Source organism: Acanthopagrus latus, chromosome 5 (genome assembly GCF_904848185.1).
Source record: "Acanthopagrus latus isolate v.2019 chromosome 5, fAcaLat1.1, whole genome shotgun sequence".
In the NCBI taxonomy this organism is placed as follows: Eukaryota; Metazoa; Chordata; class Actinopteri; order Spariformes; family Sparidae; genus Acanthopagrus; species Acanthopagrus latus.
In genome coordinates this window covers 25,991,570-26,019,429 of record NC_051043.1, presented here as the reverse complement: position 1 = coordinate 26,019,429, position 27,860 = coordinate 25,991,570, and the positions used below count along the sequence as shown (strand labels likewise).

Genomic DNA, 27,860 nt, shown 5'->3' with positions numbered 1-27,860 from the left:
TATTCGGGTCAGGATTCTGGTTATTCCTAGAGAGAGGCTAAAAAGTGGTCGGTACATTGAGTCAGGTCAGAAGTTTCAACTGTATTCACTGAGTTGATGAAATCGAAATCTTGCAAGGATGTGAGATCGAAAGGGTAAGAGGGTTTACAATGTTGCGGTCATCTACTCACCCTACACTGAAACTCTGATCCGACCAGACCCAGGCACCCTGCAGTCTGGACCGGTACCCCTCCCTCCTCCTCCACCATGGTAAAACAGTAGCCATCCGTCCTGGAAAGCAGGGTTCAGCAGTAAGTAAGCGTGTGGATGCATAATCACAAGATGCAAACTCTGGGACAGTTAAGATGGTGGGCAGCAGTTTAATACTGTGCGTATTTTATCCCTCCACTCGTTACGATACCTGCACGTGTGATTGGTCGAGTCTTCGGGGCAGTGGTGATAGCAGTGGCACCACAGTAACCTTTGGGAGGATGACGCAGAAGCTGTGCTGCCACTCGCCTCCTTCCCGCTATCCGCTGCCTCCTTGTTGGACGCTCTCAGCAGCATACTGTCTAATATGTTGCCTACAAAACAGCCCCCCCAAAAAAAAAGAAATGTAGGAGAAATTTTAGTTGGGAACAGAGACGGGGGGGAGGGGGAAAATCACATTCATGAATCATTGATGCCACAGTTCTACAGGGGAAAGAGCAGCAACAGTGTTAAGGTCAGGGACTGCATTATTAATGCCATCAAATGCACGGACTTGTGCTGCCAGAGGTTTTTCCGAGAATATCTGCAATTCATCTTTAAAAAACATATATATATGCAAGGTTTTTTTTGCAGTAACATCACCAGATTTAGTGAGTTAATTATCTGTGAAGTTTACCGACTGGAAAGAAGTTATAACAGGACTTGGAAACGGTCTGTTGTATGTGAGAAAGAGCAGGATTCAGTTTACAAGCGCTCAGTATTCAGTGAAACATGCTTCAGCATATAATGAACCTCGTGTCAGCCTGGCAGACATCGCAGGGAGCCTTATAATGCCTTGATGCCTTTTATATCTGACACACACTTTGCAGTAAGATGCTGTTACGCTGTCTCACTCTGCTCTCATGCACTGCTTATTTGCAACCGCTTGCTGATTCTTCTGTTTATGTTGCATTTCACGAGCGAGCTTGTACTGCTTTAAAGTTCACCCGAAGATGAAAATTCAGTCATTATCTCCCTCAGCCCCCTGCAGACGGGAAGTCAGGTGATGTTTCATAGTCTTGGATTTTCTGGGAGTTGGTGTTTTGGCTTTGCTCTGTGTTTGACTGAGGTATGCAAGGACACTGATCTGCTCTCTCACGGATCTACTTCCCCCTTTTTTTTTTTTTTTTTAAATTCAACTGAATTAATGACTAATGCTGTAATTTGTGTGATTTCACTGCTTCATCCACCTGCAGGTTCTCACATTCTCCTGCAGGATACATTAAATATCTTCACTCCCAGATCTCTGCTGAGCAGGTGTCTGCTCGCAGAGTGACGAGGTCAGAGTCAAGACAGCGAATATGAACTCCGTGCATAATGTGTATCACGTCATAAATCTACTTCCACATGAACTGGACAGTTGAACTGAGACATAATCCCTCTTTTACTGAAGTGAAACCCAGCAATAAATCCACTCAAAAAGAGAAATAAATAAGAATAAAATGGACCCAAACATTCAGAAAACCTGACTCTGAAGTGTGTTCACTCACAGCAAATGTGTTTTTACTATCAGAGCTCATTCTAAGATCTGGAACGAAGCTGTTGTATTCCCCGCTGATCTTATTTCAAAAGACCACCTGTTTGTCACTTCAGGGAGGGAAAAAAAAAGGATCACGGAAGTGTCTTTCCTTCACGGCTTTTTAAGATTTTCCTTCATTCCCGCGTGATCATTGAGACCAGATGCTTAACAGCTGCGAGCAGAGATAGGGCCTTCCTCTCTGAAACAAACTACAAGCACATTTTTTTTTTCCTTCCAACCTTTCATTTTTCTGAGCTCTGTAAAGCAGATGCTTTTCACAAAGATTGAGAATATGATCAACACACAGTCAGAATGTACAAACCAATTTGTACTTTTACTTCTGCAAATGTTAACTGTCCTCATAAAGCACTCAAACTGAATCTGTTTTCCATCTATTTAAAAAAAAAAAGAAAAAAAAAGTGCTGTATATTTTTCCATTGTGAAAAAAATGTTAGTCCCTCAATTTTGCAGAATTGGATGTGTGATTTGTGGTTAAAAATTACAATAAAGCCAACACTGGCTGTACGCTGGGAAACTCCAACGACTCATGGTTTTTACTTCATGTTGGTGAATGAAAAGCTGAATTGTTCTCAATCGCAGTAACAGAATTTACATTTTTCAGCACACGGCCTTCATGAAATATGTGTGAAGCATAAGTGCAAAGATGTGACGGAGGTCATGAGTCTACATTAAAATGCTGATTCAAACAAACAACAAGACGGCTTTCCATAGATAAAACGCCTGTTGTGGCTAATGCTTCTGATAATTTCTGCACATTTCTGGCGACTTTTGCTCCTAAAATGTAGCACAATATTTTCCTGACAATGTTCATTTGACCTTGTAGATTAACTTCTGTTGTGATTAGACTGGTTGACTAAACTTCTGATTAAGCGTGAGGGGAAATCGGTCATCAGGAACGTCCGTACTTTTCACAATCTTAGCTCATGTAGTAAATCACATTGATAGCTTTTGGTTCGACAGCTTAATGCCTGCATTCATCTGCTCCGTAATAATTCCATTATGAAACAAAGCTCAGAAGCAGGAAATTTATAGAGGACTTTTTATTAGCCGGAATACTTTAACTTCCAGCTTTGAAGTCAACTTTTATCTTTCTGGAGTAGTGTTAAACCCTGAGCAGGTCCTCCCGGACGCACAGGCACTGAAGTGAAATTGCTTCAAGATCCATTATTTTATTGGAATATTATGATGAAGGGGCTGCGCAGTAACACATGAAGCACGTTTAACAGAGCAAAATGTACGAATCTCAGTTGAAAACATTTAAAACTGCACCAAATTAATCAAGAGAATGCAAAGAATTAACTGTAATAACATTATGACGTCTATGTATCATGTTTGCAAAGCATGTTTAGCGTGTTATCCAGAAAGTCCCGGTCCATTGCAGTCTACAGCTCCTGTACCAGCAGCGACAACACCGTCTGGACCACTAGCTGCATGGCTAACTGAGCTAACTAGCTAATGGCAGCTGCATTTGGCAGCAGTTACCCACTTTTTGTTTTTAGAGTATGAATTCAACAGGTGGCCAATTCTTACATAATGCATCTTTAAAGTGGAAACTATAAAAAAAAGCAATTATTAATAATAAGAATTAAAAAAAAAAAAAAAACACGTAAGCTTTTCAAATCAGTTGCATCATTGGAGCCGCTGCCGCAAAGACAACTGGGTCACTTTCCTTTCTCCTCAGAGAACAACTAGCAACAACACAGGACAAAATGTGGGTTTATTCTTTCATTTAGCCTCAAGGCTGCCAGCCTGCCCGCACCGCCGCTCAGTCCTTCATTTTCCGGGGAGATTTTGTGCCCAGTGGCAGACAAAACTTCATTGTGAAATGAGGTTTATAGTGACCTTATTTAAATGCAGATGGCAGAATCTTTCATAGACAAAAAAAACAAAAAAAAAAACACGACTGTAAATCACGTTCATACATCTATACACACAAACGCACTGGCACATTCATCATCCCACGTACAGAAATACATGCGAACGTTCTGTGAACAGCCTCACCGACGAACAGCAAATTGGATTAGAAGGGAACTTGAAAATGTGTTGTATATTTGCAGGGTGCTTATACGCCGTCAGTCAAACGTCAGATAATGGGTGGTGTCTTTTCTTTCATCTGAGCTCGGCTGTCTTTCACAAGACATCAAAGAAACTTCCTCTGGGGATCAACGCTTAGAGCTCCCTAATGGACTCACACACACACACACACACACACACCAAACACACATCTCTACACGCATAACTCACAAAATGTACATGTGCTTCGATAACATTTTTTTTCTTTACTTCCTGATTTATTTCACTGACGCTCATGAATCCATAGTAAGTGACAAAGATTAAGGGCCACGTAACGCCGTTGGAGAGATAAAATACTGCGGCTTGTCACTTCTATTCTGATCTCACGCTTTGGTTTTTCTCCTTTGTGTTACAATCAAAGAGCCAATGCTGTTCGACTGATGAGGTGGCTGAGCTCGTTCATCTCATTCACATCGACTGTGGTGAATGTGAGCGTGCGCCGCAATTTGAAAAAGCTTTGACGTTGGTTTTCTAACCTGCAGCCGTCTCATTTTGGTTTGCCTTTCTTTCGGCGCGTCAGTAACGTAAGATTACAGTACGTCTCATGTAAAGAAGTCGCCCCTCATCTTAGCAGAAACAAGAATTCACCGGCGCAGCTTCGTAACATGCTGTTTGCTTTTCCGCTGAATAAAAGGTAACTTTGGGAAATTCGTTTAAAAAATACGCACCGCCACTTGTCACCGAGCGGTCCCCACTCTAAATGTCTCTCTTGTACACTGTGTTGACAATGCTGCGAGAGAGGGACGGTGGGGTTTAAAGGGGTCACATTAACAATTGACCGATTTGAGAGAAAGGGAGCGAGGAAGAGTAGGAGGGGGAGAAGAAAGGGGGATTAACAAACGAGAAGTGACAGAGCTGCGGGGAACTGGTGGGCAGTTTAGCAGCACACAGAGGGGACAGAGCAGAGGCCACTGGCCTTTTCCACCCTTTCTCTCACTCCGTCCCCCTCCCTACCATCACTTACTCCATCCTGCTCAATCATGCTCACACACTTTGTGTCTCACTCGATGCCAACCTCTCTCTCTCTCCCCCTTTCTTCTTTGTCCTATATCTATTTCTTTGTCCTCTCTCCTGCATCTACCCCCTTTTTTTTTTTCTTTCCGACGCCGATTGAAACCCTCCTCTCGTTCTTTTTTTTCTCCTGGACTTTATTCCCAGTCTCCCACACAGCCTTTCCTCTTCTTACACCCCACCCTTTTTTTTTTCTCCTCTCATCTTCCACTTTCTTTGCCCTGTCCTCCCTATGTGAGTCCACTGAATAGTCATGTGAGGTGCTGCTGTGCTGTTGACAAAACACAAAGCCTTTCACATCCATCCTGCACCTGGGATCCCTGGCTATGCGGAGTGTGTGCGCATGTGCCTGAGTGTGTGTGTGAGAGAAACAGTGGGAGTGAGATAAAAAGAAAAAGCCACAACCGAGCAGAATGTTGTATAATTCATTAATGCTTTCCTGCACAAAACCCTAATTGGAATCCGAGGTGTCCGGGCCCTGAAAGGGCAGCGATTGCTACAAGAATCTATGGAAACACGACGTCTTCCATCAAAGTTTTTTCTTTGCCATCAGCTCGTCTTTAGTGGGCGGCGTTTTATAGTCTCGCTGTGCAGTTGTGTTGTGAAATGCTCCCCAGGTAGCAGCGGTCCAAAGATTACAGCACGGGACAAAGACTGACCATTATTTCTTTTCTCATCTTTCCAGTCTGCTGAATTACTGTAAAAAAATGTAAAGGCAGGAACACCTTTGGTGGTTTCTAAATGGAGATACAGGTTAAAACTCCAAGAATCTCTCTTACAGGCTATTAAAATGTCTTTATTGTCACGGCACGGTCATAAAAACCAACTCTGACGCTTCTGTGCATCAGGACAACTGACTCCCTGACGAAGGTTAGAGTCCCTTGTGGTTCTTCTGTTAAAATTGCTTTGTGTTACCTGTTGACACATCATAATATATCATCTATTAAAAGGCATTGTCCTCAAACTGTAAAGCTGCCCGCCTTACAGCTATCTGCTGTCTTCTGACTCTTTGGAAAACTCCGGCATGTGAGCGAGTCATTTATCTTCTCTTTGTATCTATCGAGCTACCTCATCTTTTCAAGCTCTGCTCTTTATTCTCTCTTCTTTTTTGTTGTTGTCTTTGTCCTCTACTTCTTGCTGCTAAATACTCTGGATACAGAGTCTGCTGAGTTTTCATTGGTCCAGAGGACCGTTTTTTTCTACGAGACTTGCCCTAAACACTCGGGTGTTGTAGAAAAGCGAGAGGCTCTGACCCTGCATGTTCCTCCAGGCTTATCTTTAATAATAATAATAATAATAATAATAATAAAAGGTTCCCTCCCTGGAGCAGACTACGTATTTAGTCTTAGAGGTGTAAAATGGTGCGTGGCCGCGGAGAAAAGTGTGATTAACTGCTTCATAAGGCCGCTTTTCATAATGTAATATATTCTTGTTTTTTGGGGGGTGAGCGCTGGTAACACAGGTGAGGGAATATGAGAGTAAACATGAAGTAAAGGAAAATATTGCTCCTGGCTGTGAGGTGCAAACCCTGTAAAAACCTGCGCTGACCAACGGCGGCTCCGGTCCAAAGCTCACTAAGTACCACTGATGTCCAAACACGCTGCAAGTCAAATTATCTGCGCTCTGAAACGGGCTGGATTTCCAGGCACTTCACCGACACCATAATTGTTTCAAGCTCTTTCACCAAAAATGGCCTTTCAGACACTAGTATAGGCTGTCAGGTCTCCCCTATAGGCCTTTTTTCAGGCCTGATGGCAGGATATAGGGGCCACTGTAAACACACAATTAACAACCGTGGCCCCACAAAACCCCCAAAAGCAAAAAGAAAAAAAAAAAGGAAAAGAAAAAGAAAAAAGTGGGGCCTCTTTTCAACAGATCCTGCTTTGTACAAACTGTATCGCACAAAAGAAAAGACAGTTTGATGGACTGAGCGGTGGACGGAGGTGAGGGAGATGGACGCGGTGCATGAGATGGAGGGATGAAGACGAGAGATGTGGAGGAAGATAGACGGACATGCAGATGGAAAGAGAGGGAATGCAGTCATTAGTTATCCCGGCCGTGTCAAACAAGGCCTACCAGAAAAGCCCTTTCACCGGGCCCGTGTAAACACTCCCCGCCTCCCCCCTTCCACTTAAGACACACTCATTTGACAACGCTGCTCCCTTCCTGCCCCCTTCTTCCCTCTAAGTAGCAGTCCATCTTGCCGGTGTTTGACAGTGCCGTCGGTACAGCAAAAGAAACATGGAAGGTGAAAGGTTTGCTCTCTCTCTCTCTCTCTCTCTCTCTGTCTGTCTCCCTCTCGGCGTCCATGTACATTCAGTGCACAGTGTTATCTCCATGTTCTTCTTCTTCTTCTTCTTCATCTTATCTCCATGTTTCTTCTTCCTGTCAGTGTTATGATGAGCCTCAGCATCCCACATGTGCAGGAATGTCTTAATGAACCCCACTTTGTGATCCAGAGGCTCAGTGCTGGGAAGCTGAGGTCATCTCTCTCTCTCTCTGTCTCTCTCTGTCTCTCTCGCGCCGTTTTTGGTGAAACACACTTAGAAATTCGAATGTTTTTGTCTTTGAGTCCTGTGACAAATGTCTGACTCTCTGCTTCTGTGTCTACTTTATTACTCTAATAATATTAGAAGGGGGAAGGATCAGACAGACTCTCGCCACGGGTCTCGCTGAAGTCGGATTAGGAGGTCGCGTTTATTGACACTTGGTCGCTCTCGAGCTCGTAGACGCACAATCTAATAGTTTCAGTTGTCCATGTTGGCACCCTGAGGACAGGAAGGAGTTATGCATCATCGCTCCTTCACCTTAGTTCCTTTGTACAACTTAAAGAAGAAGCCCGCTCTCCTGTTTTCCCTCTCCTACATACTTCTTGCACCACCACCTTCTCCTCCCAGAATTCACCTCTTTAGTCATGCATCGTTTACAACACACAACATAACGTGAGTTTATTCAATCATCCGGTCTCAGGGAGAAATGGATCGACCAGTTGACCATCCTCTTCCCGGAAAACCGCGTGCCCCGGTGGGAAAAGCAGTGTGGGAAACGCTTTCATTATTCTTTCATCCACTACAGCGTGCAATCAAAGTTTACCTCATAATGATATGTTGAAGCAGAAAACTTGTCTATTGCAGGTTTAATTAAATGATTCAGTCAGTCCTGTGAGAAAAAAAAAAAAATCAGGAAAAAAGCTTCGTACCAATCATACAACCAGGATCGAGACCAACCACAGAGTAGTAATGTCAAGACAGAAAACAGATTTTAAAAAGGCGCACAATGAAACTAGTGAGGGTGAGGAGGGTGAGGAGGGTGAGGAGGGTGAGGGGAGGGTGAACCTGCCGAAGCTGCATTCAGCCGTTCTGTCCTCTAACACAACAACATCATCAACAGCTCTTCAAACATTCCTTCATTATGTCACCCTGATGAATGATGCAGTAATGAGCCAGTGCCAGTCTCTGGTTATACAGCTGTCATCTGCTAGCTTTATGCTGCGACCAGCGGGGTGTGTGTGTGTGCGTGTGTGCGAGTGTGTGTGTGTGTGTGTGTGTGCGTGTGTACGAGTGCGTCCTCCTTTTCATGGGGATGAGTGACAGGTACACAAGGATTCCGGAACTGTGAGTTCATTCCAGAAGGCCCTCAGCGTTCCCTTTGGAAAACAAGGAAATGATGAAACGGTCCTTTAAGGAGGTGCGAGAGAGCAAGGCACAGAAAAGGAGAGAGAAAGGATACCAGCTGGTCTCTTTATCAAAAGCTCCTTTGCTCCTTCTCATGGCCATCTGTGGGCTCCTACTCACAACAAAACTGCTCGCACCAATTCAGACGCTGGGCATCCGGGCTGGATGAGTGGGCCGCGGCTGTGTACTGCAAGCAACCCTGATGCTGCTGGTTCGAATCTGGCTCGTAAAACATTGTCCTGATTTGACCACCAGAAACTGAACTGCCGATGACAAATCATGAGATCATCTTGAAAATCGAGTATATTTGTAGCCAAGCATATTCGGAACCTTGAAGAACATAACTTTCAAGACTTTGTATGCATATTTTCTCATAAAGAAAATTCACAAAAGCCTCACACACAACTGCAAAATGCCAACACCAGATAATCCTGCAGTTTACTGATTTGTTTAAATACAGAAACATACAGTGGTGGGAGATTTTGACCTCATCGCCTTCTCCTATTAATTATTTAAACTGAATTCAAAGATCGCTACACTGAGGCCTTTTTGTTCAAATGTAACCGTAAGATATAGCTGGTTGATGCAAATATTTACCTCGGGGACCAAATGTTAAAGTTAAACAGAGTTGATGGATTTCAGAATATATTCAAAGAAGATGGAAAATCTCCTCCCACGTCTTCATTTCAAACAATTCCCGTGGAAGACAAATGGAGCTGCGAGAGGCATTGTGATCTCCTGCAGATCCCTGAAAGCAGCTGCTCTTCTGCACCATCAGACAGATGTGTATGTCACAAAGGAATGCTTCACCGCGCGCAGCAGCCTTAACGGCAGCACGTACAGTGCGGCGCCCGGCTGTCACAGTGTCAGTATGTTAATGGAGTCTTTGGAAACACATTCTGAAACTGAAACACATGAAAATTCACTTCTGGAAAAAAAAGTGAAATGTATTTCTACATTCTAGAAAAGAGCACACATAAACCACTTGGGTAGGTTTAGGAGAACATCCCAGTTCGGCTTAAAATGCCTGTTTTGGTCACAAACACGGCTGGAGACGTTCAGAGGTTTCATCAAAACAACCCAATTATTGTTGCCACAAACACGGCTGGAAATAGTCCCAGAGGCCTCTTTGATAAATGTCCACTGGTCTCATGCTCATCAAACAAATGGAGCAGCTACAAACAAATGCCAATATGCAGACTCCAACCGTGGTCATGGGTTTGGCAGACTTGTCGGCTGTAACTCCGCCCTCGTCCCCCTCCACCTCCCGATATGAATGTCAGGTACTAAACATGTAACATGAACATGATATGATACATTTTGTACATGTGTCGATGTGACTCTCAGCCTTTGACGTGCACATACAGTATGGACGTATGGTTCGAAGAAATGTTAACTGCTGACATCTTATCCTGGCGTCTGTGCTGGATAAAGCTTTGACGGTTTCCACACACAAACACACTCAACCTCTGCATATACAACAGTGACTGCGGCAATTACTGATATCAAATGAACTTTAACCGACTTCTGCCATCGGTGGTTCCTTTGAGAGTCGGGCTCCCACCGTCTGAAAGCCTGGTTGGTTTTTTATTCATGTTCTGCCGGGACTTCCAAACAGTTTGACCCTAACCACAAACAGGACGCGAGCTCCACAGCCTTCAACCTGCGGTTTCAAATGCATATTCCCCGAAAACACTCCAAACTAACTGAGCGACCGAACACACGGCATACTCGGACGATGATGCACACCCATCGCACAGAGTAATAAGTAGCATTAGGTTACAATACACACACACACACACCCTCACAGTCCATTCAAACTTGGCAGCTATTTTTACCGTATTGGATATGCTATTCCCGTGATATCATCATGTGACTCATTGTTCCATCATGGAGGTATGTCAAAATCATGCCTATAAACTGATAAACAATAGCCGCGCACGCGCCAAGTCGATAGTTGGCCGTGGCGAATGCAGCGGGCCGAGTTTAGAATTCCACGCAGACACCCACAGTGTGCGTGTGTGTGCGCACCAGAGCAATTAAAAACACACTCTCATGAGCTAAAGGTAGTTTTGAGAAATGGGCCATGACGGCATGGTGGAGATACTTTGAAGGTTTGGGAGGTGTAGTACTTCGCTGTGAGACGCAGAGGAGTTGACTCATAGTCATGTGATGTCACCGTTTTCTGTGTGGTCATGTGAAAGATACAGGACAAAGAAACACATTGAAACCCACGGAGAGCGTCTCTCGTGAGCTGAACATAAAACACACGTTACAATAATACACAAGATAACCGTCCTTAAACTGGGCTCTCATTTCAGCAAGCTTTTCCTCCTTTCTCAGATAAACTGATAATCATCTCGTGGTTCTTCCTGACAGGCTGGAAAAAAAAAACAAAAAAAAAACTGTCCCACTTCAGACACACATCGAGTGCATGGTTTCCTAAAATAAATACTCCAAGTGACACAAACTTTAAATACACAGCACGCCGACACTGAACGAGGAATGAATAGCGGGAGATGTGCAGAAGGCGCGATATAAAGAGGGAAGAGGAATCACTCTCTGTTGTCCTCACAAGAGGTCACAGGACTCGTTGTAGATTCACTCCTCGAGGCGGTATCGACAGAAATTAAATGTTTAATGGCCTCAATGGGCAAGTTCAACTTTGTTGAAATCAAATGGCTTGATTACAGGGAACGCTCAGCTTAGAGATAAGAGTTTGATTAAGTTGTTTACGTCACACATCAGACGCGGTAACCCAGGTCGAGCTGATCCGAGCTGATGAAGGACGAGATACAGATATACGCCTGTTAAAAATGTGCAAACTTGATGTTAGCTGGTTTTGAGCTTGGTAAACACAGACAGAGGTCCTGGACCAGACCACACAAAACTTCACTTATGGTTCTGTACACCAAAAAACTATGAATTCAGAGTTGTTTTACCATGGTCATTTTAACATCATATGCTCCCCACAGCCTTTACAGGTTACATCCACCTACAGTGTCACTATGACGGGAGCTAACTATGAGATTTGGAGGTCTATCTCTCTGTTTCTTAAACACCGCTGCTACCCTACTTCCCCATGATTCCCTCCGTCCGCAGCCTCGTCCAGTGCTTCCGTTTAGAGTTATCTAAATCAACAATGTGTGGTGAGTGACGTAGATCCCAGGCTCCGCCAAGTGTTTCGTATGAGTATCGAGCCCAGTCCCTGTCAAGATTTGTTCTGGAGCGTCACAGGAGTGGAGCGACGCTGCCAAACACAAGCGTGCGTCACTGTTGCTGAGCGCTTCAAGGCTCCGCGAGACCATCAAGACTGGATTCATGTCACTCCGCGTTTCTGACACACAACATGCGTATCAGTTCCAGTGAAAACACACACACACACACACATCCCTTAACACAGAAATCATGTAACAAGATACCAGAAACTCATCATTACCCTTTCAGGACACATCTAAACTCTGATAGGGGCAATCAAAACACTCTTTGTCACTTAGGAAAACATCACACACACACACACACACACACACACGCACACAAACAATCATTGCCATGCAGAACTAATGGCCACCGACAGTGATTGCTCGGACTGAAAGATAAATGGACAAAATCTGAATTTGAGACGTCCGGTGCCGAGCATGAGAACGAGTCTGTGTGGAGGTGAGAGCCTCGCTTGTGCGCCTGTGAGACTGGAGAGAGAGCGTGAGTATGTGTGTGCGTGGGGCTGCATGTGTGTGTGTGCGTGTGTTTGTGAGTGGAGGGAGAGCTGATGGTGTTAACATTACAGCTGCCATGTGTTTATTTCCCAGAATTGTGGTCTGTGGCGTCTCAGTCATCTCCGCAGGCTTAAACAGTCACTTTGCATCCATTTACAGCCTGTATGTGTGCATGTGTGTATGCATGTACTGTGTGTGTGTGTGTGTGTGTGTGTGTGTGTGTGTGTGTGTGTGTGTGTGTGTGTGTGTGTGTGAGTGACTGTGGGAGGATATTAATGTATTTCCCATTAATGCGTGGATAATGTGTGGAATGTGGACACTAGCGTGTATTTACATAACCTCCATGACAAGAACACACTGCATGTACCAGAGTATGAGCCCATGCCTTGTGTGTGTGTGCGTGCGTGTGTTTGTGTAAGTGTACATGTGTTTACGGTTGTATGCGTCCCACTGTCTCCTCCGTGTGATTAGCTTCCCATTAACTCAGTCACATATCACCCATCAGTGGCTCCAGGCCTCCTCTGTACTATCTCACTGGACAAACATGCTGTCAGCTAGGCCCCGTTTACACACACACACACACACACACACACACACACACACACACACACACACACACACACCCCACTCTCATCAGGACAGCCATTAGGTACCTATCACAGCGTATGATGATCGTCTGTATTGCAGAGCCGTTTGGTTCAAAGTGGCCACACTGACGTCCACAGATGACCCGAGAATCGATTAATTTCTCACTGCCACGTTTAGAGTCGCCGATCTATTCGCCTCTCTTTTTCTCTGCTTTACTTTCCTTGTGATTAACAAACGGCGCGAGATGATAGTACCGCTGGAAAAAGGTCATGAGCTAATGAGGTAATTCATTTAAGGGTCGCAGAAAAGCTGACAGCATCTTTTTCATAAAGCCTCTAAGAGCAATCTTGGCCTGAAAGTGGTGGAGATCTCAGCCTTAAAGATGATTTAAAGTGGCTTGGATTTCACATGGGGTCACAGCGAGATTCAGCGTGTTAGGAGAATTTAAAGGCCGATTGAAGAACACCTCTCCTCCTCTTCCACAATCCCATCTCTTCCTTCTATATCAAATATCTCCACCTGTTTCAACTCCCAACACCGAGCCAAACCGCCAAAAACAACGTGGAGCGACTCTCTCTTCGCTCCAATCACAAAAAAAAAAAATGTTCCATGGGCGGAGAGCGGGCGGAGGCGTGGATATAATGTGGAGGTGGTGGGGGGGTGCATGGAAAACCCTAAGCCCTTGTAGTCCCAGTGTACTGTGGCTGTGACAGCCAGCTTTACTCTGCTCTGGTCCGCTTCACCTGCTATCTGTCCATCACTGTATTGTGTTGCACTGCGCTGTGTCCAGAGCTCTCAGCTCACACAATCAGAGGAGCAGCAGTACGTACGTACAGTGGCTAAATGTGAGCATGGCCACTGTTCTTAAACAAACGCTGTACAACTAGTGCAATAAAACTGGTTCAAAATTCAAACTACAGTGTAGCTAGCAGCATATCTTCAGGCAATTAAAGGAACAGTTTGACCAAATATAAAACATATTTGTCCTTCTACCTGTGGTGCTATTTATGCCTAGATTGATTTGCAGTGAGTTGCAGAGTTTTGGAGATATCAGCTGTAGAGACATCTGCCCTCTCCTGCATATTACGGAACCAGATGGCTATCGTTCAAAAGCAATGTCTCTTTCTAGAAATCATGACACGGTGACTTAAGATAATCCACAGATCTTATTGTGAGCAGTTCAATGTTCCTCTCAACCATCAAGGAAATATGCAGCTGCTCATTAACGTGAGGCTAGCTAACGAAGCTAACATGGCAAGCCAACACTACTGGTCATGACTGGTTGTTGTTGTTTACCATCTAGTTCCATTAGTCTAGTGAGAAGGCCGACATCTCCAAACCTCGGCAACTCACACCAAAACAATGTGCATGGATGAACAGCACTGCAGGTAAGAGGGAAAGTATGTAGCTTCTATTCTGCCGCAGTTTATCAAGTAAAGGTCAGCACTATTTTTCCCCTTACTTGTTCCATTTTCTGCTGAGTGCAAAATAAAAAAACAAAAAAAAAACAGGCAAACTTTGAGGGTTCAAACTCGGTCCACCTCAACCGAGACACGTAATAAAACCCGGAGAATTCATCTTTTTTGGAACCTGCGTTGCTAAAATGTTTCATTTATATGTCAGCTCTTCGCTCTAAATCAATCTGACCTTAGCTACACCATTGCAGCTTATCTTTGTATTAAAAAAAATCTCTCTCTCTCTCTCTCTCACACACACACACACACACACACACACACACACACACACACACACACACAACTTCCCCTGCTCCAGCTGTGTCTTAAGAAGTCAGGGCCAGACCGGTAATCTGACTGGGATAGAAGTTACTGGATCCGTATCCATTACAGGAAGTAATACCCCTCAGTCCCAAACTCTCCTCACTTCCCCTCACCTTCCACCTTTTGGAGGTCATTGTAAGATCACCCCCCCCAACACACAATATAAGAGCTGTGTCGAGCGTGGCATATCAGGGACTCGTATTTATGTCGTCTTTTGTCACTGAACCTCTACATCCTCGACTCCTGCTGCCGCATTAGCCCACCTTGTTAACCCTCACCGGTTCAGACACTCCCACAGGGCGCACCGTTGGTTTGTGACTCCCCTCGGCTGTGATGAATAAAAGGTCTCGCCACAGAGAAAAATTAAAAAACGAGGCTATATCTGAGATGCGAGTTTACCTCAGGACACCACCGATTTGTATTTAACACCCTGCAGCAACACCTTACCTCTGTGTTTTAGCTTTTTACAGCCAGCGGATCAGTTCTTCTAATGAGGTATCAGTTTCCAGCGAGGGAACTCAACACATCCTGTCAGGAAGCTCTGAGGCTGAGGAGCAGAAAAACCTACCAGCAGCCCGGCGCTGTGAGTCAGCTCTCACGCCTTCTGCTTGATTTCTCTCAAGACGACGTTTTTATTAAGAAACGTTACAGCCAGCGTTCCACATGAATGACAGTTTTGTCAATGGTTTCTTGAGAGCAGAGTAACTGTGAGAGAGCTTAGTGAATGCTCACGAGGTGAAGAGATACGTGAATATCGTTTTGAGTGACAAAATAAGAAGCCTGCTGTCTGTATTTATCTGGTACCTGTGCAGCTTCTCTAAGACTAAGATCAGGCGGCACAGCTCTGAACACTAAGAGTCTACATTTGGCATCTTTTACACCAGTTTTATGTAAATCTGTCCTCGTGTGAAGAAAACATCAGCTCAGAGGGACCTGAAATCAACAAGCAGGTGTTCGGTCACACACACACGCACACAGGAGAGGTGAAAGCACACAGATTTTGTATTTTGGCCAACAACTTTATGAAAACTGCAAACAGATGACCATGAAATGAGAGTTCAGGAGCGAGCGGTACGACGCATTCTCAGTACTTTCACAACACGAGGCGTTAAAAAAAAAAAAAAAATGTGAGAGGCGATTTTTGTTTTGGCTCAGGACTGGGTAGGTGTTTCATTCTGTTAGAACAAAAAGAAAAAAGCTGAAATTCTGCAGAGAGCAACAGAGTCATTAGCAGGCAGTGACAAAAGCAAAGCAACTGGCAGAGCTTTGACTGTGAAAACCGATACAGTGGTGCTTATTTCACCCAAGGACAATGAAATGTAAGCTATCACGCTCACTCCTCACTTCCCAGAACTCACATTGAAGGCTGCAGCCTGGCGTAGGTGGAAGGTCACAGAAGAGAGAGAGTGTGTGTGTGTGTGTGTGTGTGTGTGTGTGTGTGATTTATAAAGTGTGCACATTCACTATGCTCTCACTTCTCCTTGAAGAATAACGAACACGTCGTCCTTTCCATTTGTTTGCTGCAGAGACAATACCCTAGACACGCTTGGAGGGAAATCAGTGACCTTCACACACAGACACATAACCGAAGCTGTCTAAAAAACCTGAAATGATTCCAGTTCACCTGTGGCTATAGGACCAGGAAACACTAGATGACCACGTCTAGACTTCCATTCACTCTGCCAAGCATCCATGCGCTGGGTTTAGAGGACAGGACACAGCCGGGGAGAATAGGAGAGAGCGAGGGACAGATAGAGTCCTCTCGCTCTACCTGCTCCATCTTTTCTTCATACTGTTTTTTTAAGGAAAAATAAACATTCACCCGTCGAGTCACGGCTGAATCTATCGCCAGCACAATCAATCATCCTGCACGTCAGCCAATGAATGAGCCTGTTGCTGGTCCAATCAATCTTCCTGCGTGTCAAACAATGAATGAGGCTGTCGCCAACAGGCCTTAGGCAAAAGTAATTATTTGAATACAGTTTGAACTGTTTGGAAACTGTTTGAGAAAACGCCGATTTCCAAATGTTGTTCAGGGTGACACTCATAAGCTGGCTGATTTTCAAATTCATGATCTGGGCTTTTCTGCGGAGGCCAGTCGTGGTCAGCTGACACGGAAACCAAAAGAAAAACGACGCACTTCATCTTCATCGTTTGAGTTTACAGTCTGGGGATTTTGGGGGGAAGCACAGCAACATTATCATGGTAGAAGCAAAGCTGATGAGTCTTCAAATAAATACATATTTTCAGCTCAGATCTGACTGAAATCTGAAGCAGAGAACGCCCGACACCTGACACCAAAAACCCCAAACACTGCACTCATGGAGATTTTAACTACGTCCAGCTCGCAGCAGCTGAAGCAACAGAATTTTTAAGAGAAATTCAAAGCAAAGTGAGAGGAAACATATGATATGAACTCGATATTGAGGGAGAAAAAAAAAGTGTGAACGATTTTCTGGAGTATAACACAAACTTGGGTGAGGTCCAACTTCATGTCAGATCTCACATATGTCTTCTTCTTTGGCAGCTGTTCTGCAGCTTCCTACACAGAGCGCTCAGTGTTAGTCCAAGACACTCACAGGTTTTTATGTGTGTGTTCACAGGAACTCATGTGTGTAGTCATTCAAATGCTTGAATGTCCGTAGCATTGAAAAAAGAAAGGCTGTTATTCCACCCTAGGCTGGGCTCTTAAAACCCGAGCATGGACAGTAAATCAAAAGAAGAGGTGAACGCAGCGTGGACTCCAGAGGAAAGCCGACTCAACCAGTGACAATGACAGGAAAGATGGACGAGAGAGAGGGGGGATGACACGCAGCCAGAGGTCGCAGGACGACCTCAGCACATAGCACAGAGTACGAGGCATGAGCCGCCGCTGGCTTAACTTCAGGGCTCCCAGCTGAAAGAATCTCCTATGACTTTAAATAGATCAACAATAAAGACGGAGAAGAGAAACACGCAGGACGCTATAACTCACAAGCAGTGTCTCAGCTCGGATCCTGGATTCAGTTTCACAGCATTTCCTTCAATAGCGACATTATTGGAATCAGTGATCGTGAAGCTGATCTAAAAAACTTTCTGTGCCGCCGAACAAGAGACTCAGACGTTAATGACACACATAACAGCCCTAAACATAACAGACTATTAAATCTGACATGTTCTCTGTCCGACACCTCACCAATCACACTCCACATACCAAACATGGTCACAGACAAAGCGGCCCACCGCAGCTAACGGTAACAATGTCGGTCTATGACAATATATCTCTCCGTCCGTCTGAAGGAAAACAGTGAAGACACAGCGACTGGAGACGTGGAAGTGGACGTCAGAGAACTACAGCGGGAGCTACATAATCAATACCTTGACTTACTTCCGTATGGCCAGTAGAAGATCTTCAAGAGGTTGTTGTTGAGTGATCAAACTGTTATGATATGAAAATCTGAAAATAATCATCTGTTTGGCCTCTAAGATTGTTTTTTTTTTATATGACTGAGAGCTGCACCCACCAAAGTCCTATAATCTGAAAATATGAAAATAAAATGATAACAACATCTCTGCTGGGACATTTCTGAGCTGCCGGCCTTGGTTCAGTCCAACACACACTGCCGTGATTAACATTAAAACCTGAATGATTGTCTGCTGATGTAAAACAAACCACATGCATATCTCCTGCTTAGGGACCAACGCCTGCATCAGTTGCAACACATTCAGAGATGATTTAAAAAAATAAAATAAAACTGGCTTTCATCACGAGACACAGATTTAACCTGAACTTCTCAAGAAACACTGAGTAGAGGGAACAAAAACTGCTTTTTCAGGAAGGTGAAAAACACTTCAGCCAAAACAAAAAAAAAGTTTCAAACAGTTGAAATCTCAGTGCAGCTTCACAGCAAAAGGTTGAGTAAAAGAAAAAAAAGAGAGAGAAGTTTGCAGGAGACTCACCGTGAGCTTGTGCGTGAAGAGAGAACAGTCCGAGCAGCAGCAGAGGACTCCGGCTCCAGAGACAGAGGCAGAGAGACACACGGCGCTTCAGCCTTCCTCCCTGCACTGGCATGGTAGAGTCTGCCGCTGCGCTCCTCTCCGCTCCCCTCTTCAGTACACTCCACACGGCAGGGTCCGCCACTCACACACACACACACACACCGCCTCTCTCTCCGAGTGTGTGTGTGTGTGTGTGTCTGTGTGAGTGTGTGTGTGCAGCAGAGTGAGAGAGAGACAGAGGGGAGGGGTGGTACCGGGCATGCAAGCTCCCGTGTGTGTCTCAGTGTGTGTTTGTGTGTGTGGGTGTGTGTGTGTGTCCACCACAACGTGAGAAAGTCCACACCACACAAGACACACCAGCAGCGGCAGCAGCAGTTGCAGTTGATTGTCCTCCAACCAAGTCTGACAGTAGCAGCCCAGCTGAGAGAGAGAGAGAGAGAGGGAGAGAGAGCAAAAAGGGGGAGTTTACTTCACTTGCCTAGTAGGGAGGGCTGACCCGCACACACACACTCAGAGGGAGGGAGGACACGGGTGGAGAGAAAACGGGGGCAGGGAGCAGACAGGAGCAAGATGGGGTTTAGTAAAAGAAGAAGTAGGAGGAGGGTGAGCAGGATATTGAAAACAAGCAGCGGGATCTGAGGGATTGAGCTCAGATAACCGCTTCCACTTCTCATTTTGTGCAGGGATTCTCCGAACGAGGTTGAAGTGGAATTAATGCTTGACTGAACGCCGCGACCTCGATTTCAATAAAGGCGTGTAAAACAAATAAATAATAGAATGTGACACTTTGAAAAAACATGATGTTTTGTTTTTTGTGAACACGTTTATTGTGACTTTGATGCCGGCAGCAGGACGACACCTGTCCGGAAGCTTCCACAGGTAGACAGGTTACAGGTGATCAGATCATGATTGGGTATGAAGCAAGGATGGGGTCAAACACGAGGTGGTGATATTACTACATGGGCTTGGAACACAGTTTGTTTGCCAAGAACTTCCTCCACCAAGGAGTTCGTGTTTTCACCCGTGTCTGTTTATTGTTGGTTTGTAGGCTTGATTGCTAAAAAAGGATTGAATGGATTGTCACAAAACTTGAATGGCGGACGGGTCTCGGCCCTGAATGGCCCATTAACCATTAAATTGGACAATTTAATGCAGATCCTACAGTCATGTTGAACTTTAATCATAATGAAGCAGTTATGGCTGGTGGTTTAAAGATGATACAGAGTTTTACAGTTTGATATTGAATCAGGATTGATTGATTTAATGGGACTGCTGGGCCTCGGCTGAGGTAGGCGCTCTACTTACTGCCATCATGGTTGCATTATGTGAAGTGATATTTTACACAGCATCCTAATTCTAATGGAACTGGAAAAACAGACATCGTGAATGTGAGTGACTGACAGCTGAGCAGCAGTTAGACAAACCACTGTGGAAAACAAACATCAGTCATCTCTTGTTTCATTATGATAGCAGCGTATGCACATCCTAACTGTTGATATCTGACAGGTAGATCTCTCTGCTCAAAGCCACCAGTGTGAAGATCTTGTGCATGCTCTCACCAGCAACCCCAGTGTTAGAAGTAATTACAAGCAAGGCCTCCTTCAAGTTGTCAGCTGTTCATTACAGTGGACTCAACGTGTCCTCCATGTCTGCACCGGGTTTAACAGTCAAAACCATGTTTTATTACCCTGTTATTAACTGCAACGAGATTGGATTTAAGTCGGGTGATTATGGCATTTACTCATTTTTAAAAGATTAATTGACTCCAGAAAAACCTGACACACACACACACACACATACACTCAGTGGTGTGCTATCAACAAATCAGGTAAAAGGTAAAGACACTTAAAAGGAGCTGGGAGAGATTACATCATCCTCGCCTGGAGCTTTTATTCTAATAAATAAATGGGTTTAGACACCCTAATAGACCATTTCCTTTTCAGAGCTATCCTGTTGCCTGTGAGGCATTTACTGTAGACAAAACTCTGCCTGTGCGTGTGTGCATGTGTGTGTGCGTGCACTGAGAACAGTCTGCTTTACAGCACAAAAGCAGTGCAGACTTGAAGCGGCACCAAATGAGCAGCTATTTTCACCCTACAACACAGAATGCTGATTTCTGAAGTTCTGAGGTTAAACAGACGGAGCAAACAGTTTTTGTTTGCACGTTAATCCGTCTCGTTTGTAGCCGCCTCTGTTCTGTGCACTTCTTTTCTTTCTCACACTCGTTCATGTTGTTCATTAGTGACAAACAATAGGGCGGCCTGGCTCCCCTCGCTCCGCCATGAGAGGAGGAATCACCTCATAAATAAACAGTCCTGCCCCGCTCCTCTTCTGTCTGCCCCTCGTCCCCTCTTCTCTGACGGCCTTTTCCCACACAAACATTAACGTACATGGTAGTTTTTTTTAGCTAAAGTGCTTGTGATATTGGTAGTGATAGCACATTATCACTAAAGTGATTACTAGGTGTAGTAAACTGTATATATCAAGCAGTGTTAAACCTTTCAAGGGTATTTTTGTGATGCTACACATGTTGCATACATAGCCAGATGTTGTTTTACTGTGAAATAAGTTGTAATTCATAACCTACACGCTCTCTCCTCTTCATGCCGTGGCTGTAATATTTTCCAGTTTCAACTTGCATGCTGCCACCTGCGTATGTTGTTTGAAAAATAGCCTTTACAGTAAAATTCTAATTTAAGAGACTCGATGAATGATGGAAAAAATATAAAACAAGAAATGACAGAAAAGTTGTGAGTCTGCAGGATCACGCAGCTGTCTCCCTTATCATTCCTGCCCTTGTTCTGAAAAAAAAAAAAAAAAAACCCCTCCCTCCACTTCTGTATTTCTTGTCTCCGCTCCTTTTCCCTCCTCCCTTCCTCCAGTGAACCAGAATGTCATTTCAAGCATGTCTAACCACGGGAAGCCTTTTAAAAACTGTGACAGCATTTGCCCCCAGTCCCCACTAGCTCTGTGTGTGTGTGTGTGTGTGTGAGAATAATACATGTCTGTAGTGATTTGCTGAAAGAGAGGATACCATATTGAGATCGAAACAGTTACTTTAAAGGTATTGCAGACACTCACACACACTATTCTTCCATTGTGTCGCCCTCATGCTGGGCCGATGATAAATGGGTGAGGCTGTCGCAAGCGAAGGATGAGCAGTAAAACTGAAAGAGAGAGAAGAGTAAAGAAAAAGTGCCGCTGACAGGAGAAACAAAAGGAAAAGCTCAGAGAAGACGGATGGGTGTCCGAGGCGGTTTGAAGGAAAGATCTCTGAGGAATTGAGGTGATAAATGGAGGACGGTGACCTTTCTGAGAAGGTATAGGAAGAGGAGGAGAGAGCGACGGGCGGCCGGGCTCAGGATATCAAAAATGCTCGGACTCAAGGACGAACTGATTAGAATTTGAGAGTCAAAAGTCACTATGATGTAAACAAGGACTGTGCTGGCTGTAACTCAAGAATTCATACTGTAATTATGACAACATTTCAAACAAATGGGGTGAAATGACGACATTTTAAACGAAAGAAGTCAGAGATCAACTTCACTCTGACACCACGATGCTCGCAAAAACACTATTTGACACCAGAACTCGTCTGTACATCTCGTCCTCTGTGCATCTCTGTAAAAAAGTGAAGACATATTGATTGACATATGATACACGTAACACCTTTTATAAACTTCCATCGCAGTCGTCGCTGCATATATTACACGTGTCTGGACAGTCGTGAATGTAAAGTGGCTGGTGAGCGGAGGCAAACATCCGCGAGGCTGTAATCCAGTTTGTGACGGCTCCTGTCTTTCATATGCTAATAGTACATCCAAGCTCCTGTTACAAATTCAGATGATGTGTCTCAGCCAGTGCTGGTGGTCAATATGCTGCCTGTTGAACATGCACTCTCTCATCAGTCTTGACTGGCTGTCACAAACACAACAACCTCACATGTCAGCAGCTTTTGACAGGAATGTTTTAAAGGAAGCCGTGTTTGCTTGCAGAAGGCTGAATGTCGCCGAGGGGGGGAAGCAGAAATGTGAAAAACACATTTACTTCATGATTTTTTCTGAAAAATTAGGATTCAGATGATACATCCAGCCACTTGTGTTTAGCCAGTGAGGAACATGCATCTTCAAATGTGGCTCCTTTGAATTTTTCAAATAGACTAAAGGACTGAGTGTACGTTTTTATTTTGAGAAAAGGTTTTAAGTCTGCATCATCTGAAAAACGCATTTCCATTAAGCTGAAAAGAGGTTTTTACATATGAGAGTTTGTTTACAGGTTGACGAGTACTGTTCGAGTTCTATCAGGACTTTTTTGTCTTTGTTGTTGTGCAAAAAGTGACAAATTAAATGGACACTGTACTTTTCTGGGGCCCCCTGGACACATTTTGCTTATTTGTAAAACAAACAAAATCACTTGAATACCACATGATTGCTATTATACTCATTATACTTATTTGGTCAGGTATGAATTTGAGCTGATCTATTTATATATCGGTATTCAAACGCAATTGGTCAGTCATGTATTTAGTGTGTGCAAGGTTTTATAAGTTACCTTGAGTGACATCACTTGAGGCACACAGCTGGTTGGGCCAAAAGACAAATTTGAAAATTCAAACAAATCCATGCATGCAGAGTTAGAAAGCTCCTCCATAACCTTTACATACCTATATCAGCCGATACTAGTGTAACACACCCAAATATACACAAATGTCAGGGATTGGATTGCATTATGGGTAATGTAGGCACCAGGTATTGACAAGGAATAAGAAAGTAAAGCAGCAGAGTACTGTTTTTAGGAAGAGCTTTCAGAATCTGTAGTTTTCACAGCACAGTGACGTAACAGTGGTATAAAATGTCAAACTGTGGACTTTCAAATAAAACCGTTCCTCAAAACATGTAACAAATAAAACAAACAATTCCAAACAATTGTTCTTTCTTTGAGATTAACTGGACTCAACCGTCTTAAAACACATATAAGTGGACTAATTGTGTCTTATTTATTCAAATGTTATCATCTCCGCTCTGGGATTTCCATCTGTGCCAGGGGATTTAAAGACCACCTTACCTTTTCCCCGGTTCACTTTTAGAAGCATTCATCCCTTTATTTGATGTGTGAAGCGGCTAACAGACAGGGGGGATTAAGTACATTTTAGAGAAACACCTCTGTGGCACAGCGGCACATCTGCTAATCCCCATCCATTCACTTCAGCGTGTCTTTAAACTAACAAGCAGTTTAACATAATCTGCTTTAAGCCTGTCCATTCACTCCTATTCACTGGTGCATTTACATAGCAATCCTTTCTGCCTGACTGGTCTGCGGAGAGAGAGAGAGAGAGAGACACAAAGAGAGGAGGGAGCTCATGTATGGCAGCGTGGGGTTGTAAATGTGTGAGAGTTTAGTTCCTCTTCCCATTGAAGTCCATTTGTCCTCTTCCTCAGGGATACATATAGGGGAGAAGTAAGGAGGTATTGTTTCGTTTTGGACCACAGATGATTAAATAGACTAAAAATATCAGTTTCGTGCTGCTGCTGCTGCAAAAAATGCAAATGGCGGAAAGCTGTCTGAAGGGGAGCTTGAAGGAGTAGGTGTAAAAGATTTACTGACGGAGGAAGAGCAGGGAGTGCGTGAAAAAAAAAACGGTGGAATGTGTGGCTACAGGGTGGAGTGGAGAAGAAGAAGCGCGTGATGATGTAGGATGGAATAAAAAGCCTGCATATCAACACAGCTAAATCGAAGCCGCCAACAACAACGTCAGCTCCTGAGTCGTGTGACCGAGGCCCACTGACACTCTCAGCCACAGCTGTCACAGACGCACCCGCCGCCACTCGTCCCAAGAAAACAAACCCGGGAAACTGATGAGAGAAACGAAGAAAACAAGTGTGAAAAGAGGCATGATGATGAAGCGGTGGCGACAGGGAAGAAACCTCTCGGGGGTCACCTCTGACCTCAGCGCTGATTTGTTCTTGATTGACCTTTCACCTCTCAGAGAAAATCCCTCCTCGCCACTGCAGGCAGGTCAGGATGAAAGTCGACAGGTGAGAGACGACGAGTCATACAGCGAGGAAACAAGCAGTTATGAGGCTGAAATGGATAAAACAATTACATCAGCAACATCTCCTCTTCTCATCGTTTGACAGCCTGGACTGAACCTGGACTGGTTCTGCTGCGCCGCCGTCAGAACTGAAGAAGTTGAGGTGCAGTCATGAACAATGCCTGCATGATGAAATGACCCTTGTTGGTTATAAAACCATAACAAATTGCAGGAAAGCGGGAAGTCAGTCACAGCTGGGGTTGCTGAGGGGTCAGTCTACATGATGACGTGAATGAAAATGGCGCGAGACGTTCATGTTTTTCGCATCAACTTGAAATGACGGGAACACCAAACAGGAACACCAGCAAGGAGATGCTGAGGGAGAGAAGTTTCCCAGAATCCTTAAAAGATAGCTACATTTTTCAAGTTGTTGAGTCAAAAGAAACTTTCTGAAAATAAGTCTGACAAATCCCCAATCATTTAGATCTTCTTGTGAATTCAGCATGTTATACATTAAGTTCTTTAGCTCTTTGTGCAAACCCATCGTGTCTGTTTGGGAAGTGCATATTCGACGTACAATACAATCACACTTTTCTTCTCCATTGATGGTTTTTATGAGGCCTCGTTTCAGGAGGTGCTGCAGCTCCCTCAGCACCCCTGAATCGAATATTTGTGGTTGATGCAACACCCTGGATCAGCCAGACAGCCATGCTTGTGTTATTTCAATTTCTAAAATTGTATCCATCGCATATAAAAATGTGTTTCTGTTAAAATAATTAATAGAACTCATTGCACTCTCTGTCACGCACAGCTTGGTAGATGGCTTTCAAAGACCTCTTCAGATCTAACAACCTAAACATAAACTTCTCTCTCTGGGATGCGTTAAAGAGAAAACTTGAGACAATGAAACATCACACATCACATTTGCACACACTAACACTCACACTCGCAGAGAGGTAGGTGTCAAGCCATTTAAACGTAATGAAGCCCTAATGACAGACTGGGACTGGCTTTTTACGGCTTGTTATATTGTCATTGTGAAACCGCTCACTGGATCGTTTTACAACCGCCATAAAATCACCGACAGGGATGATGGGCAGAGGTGCGGTCGGGGCGAGGCACAACAAAAACCGAGAATGACAGAAATCCAACCCCTGCAATCACAATATCATAAATACTTCAATAATTCTCAATTGCTTTTTCCCGTGTATCCGACATGAATGGCTGAAATTCCCCCTCAAGGCATCTGGCAAATACAATGTTTTGTAGAGGGTATCAGTGGGACTGGGATCCTGTTACTGTGCTCTAAGGCACATAGAGGGTAATATAAAACCTCAAATTAAAGGCTAAATTTACTTTGAGTGCTTAAAGTGTCATGGGTAAATTACGAGGTAGTGTTATATCACAACAAACACAGTCACTTTGAGAGGTTTGTAGCTGAATCATGGGACATTTTGTTGTTGTTGTTTTTTAAAAACAGAAAATGTCTACACGCACGCAAACTCTTAAAAAAAAAGACCTAAATTAATTTGGTCCCCTTGTGAAATCCCGGGTTTGGAGCTGTGAAAGGAGTAAGTGACCGGCCAAGAGGGTGGAATGTTAAAAATGTCCTGGAAAGGTAACAGAATAGTCAGAAGACAGAGGAGTCGTGTGGCTGCGACTTCCTGAGTGGGAGCTGAAAGAGAAGAGCGGCGACGTCCCACCTGCTCTGTGGGATCTTTGCTGCCTACTTTTTTCTGATTCATAATAAATGTGCCACAGCTTACCAACTAGCTGAAGGATCACGATCTGCAGCCACCCACCAATATTTTTGTCCCCCCACAATGATTGCCCCCTCCCGCCTGTGTTTCCATCTGTCACACAAAATATCTGAGGCAGCTCTGACTGGAGTCTGCTGTAACTTTCGGGAACGGTGTTTATCTGGTTTAATGTTGCAGTTTGGATTCTTCACGTGATTCATGAACAGTGTGTTCTCTGTGTTTTATCAAGCTCTCAAATATCGTCTGAAGGTTCAAAGTTTTAGTTTAAGTGTCTGCCAGAAAATGTTCATTGTTTTTACTCTCTGTTGCTGCAGCACTTCTATTTATCCTCCGTCTGAATGCTTCGTTTTAGTGCCTGTTCCTTTAAGGCCCCTTTACGAAAAAGCCCGGTCTGCCCTGATTGGTCAGCTCTTACAAGCCTGAGCAGCAACAACACAACGTGTTCCAACACGGTGTGTGTTTTTAGTTCTTAATGTGGACAGCGACTTTATACTTGTAACTTCACAACTTTACTGAAGTCTCGATGGCTTGTTGAAAGGAACAGTTTCTGAATTCATTTCTCAGTGAACTCAGCAGCTTGATACTTGCCCATAGACCTGTTTTATAATCAATACAGACAGGAAATGTTCTAATTAATTTTCTAATACATAAGACCTTTGAGTAAGTCTTGTCAACCTGCTTGAATACATACATCCTTAACATGGCTGTTAGCCTGTTAGCTCAGTTAGCTGTGCACCTAGCTGGGCTACGGTGGGAGTGTTGGGGTTTGTATTGTTAGCGAAGGAGCTTTGGACCGCTGGGAGAAGGAGGCTTTCAGGCTAGCATGGTAACGTTGGTTGATATCTCTGCAACACAACAACGCGTCTTTAACGAGATGCCTTGGGACTAAACATCAAAATTCTTACTTCTTTACATGCTATTAATGAGTTTAATTATTGAATTAACTGTGATTTCAAAGTACGCCTACTTCCTATGCCAGCTTTATACTTGTTTCACTTTTATTAAATGCGTGATGGAGGAGAACAGCCTACAAAGTGAAAGCCAACATCAAATCTTGAGTTAAGAAAAATAATACTATGAGAAAGCTACATTATTTAGAGGGTTGTTTATGGTCTGGAAAAGTAAAAAAACAGCCATATATAAGTGCATAGGTGATAAAAAGATGTAGGAGCATTTTTCTGAAACATCTTAACTGATACAGGCAGAGAAAAAGCTGTGTCCTTACTGTCTTTAAGGGTTTTAACATGGTGACATTGGAAGTGTAAATAATCCTGTGCAGCCAGCACAAGCATGTAGCACCATTTCCTATTGTCACTTTTCAAAAAAGAATCGATGGACTTGAAATGTGGATCAAAGTCTTTATGGATTGGAGCGGTAAATGAGGAAGCTCAGGAACGGCATCAAAAAGTTCAGCAGGAGTTCAATTGGCTGCGGAGGAGGCACATGCCTGTCATGAGGCGAAATAATTGCGAAAGAGTGGTGT

The 27,860-nt window shown here is 44.0% G+C and overlaps 1 protein-coding gene across 6 annotated transcripts in view; it reads right to left on the bottom strand.

The window, feature by feature from the left end:
• The window catches only part of bmpr1ba (bone morphogenetic protein receptor, type IBa), a 72,660-nt gene that overhangs the window by 5,808 nt on the left and 38,992 nt on the right, over positions 1–27,860 (bottom strand). For 3 of the 6 annotated variants that reach the window (XM_037098033.1, XM_037098034.1, XM_037098035.1), the window contains exons 3-5: positions 18,548–19,006; positions 401–563; positions 171–270 (exon numbers count right to left, since the gene is read on the bottom strand). In XM_037098033.1, coding sequence (XP_036953928.1) covers positions 171–270; positions 401–563; positions 18,548–18,659 — 375 coding nt within the window. In that variant the 5' untranslated portion in view covers positions 18,660–19,006. The remainder of the gene's footprint in view (positions 1–170; positions 271–400; positions 564–18,547; positions 19,007–27,860) is intronic. The other 3 variants (XM_037098038.1, XM_037098037.1, XM_037098036.1) reach the window with 1 other exon arrangement.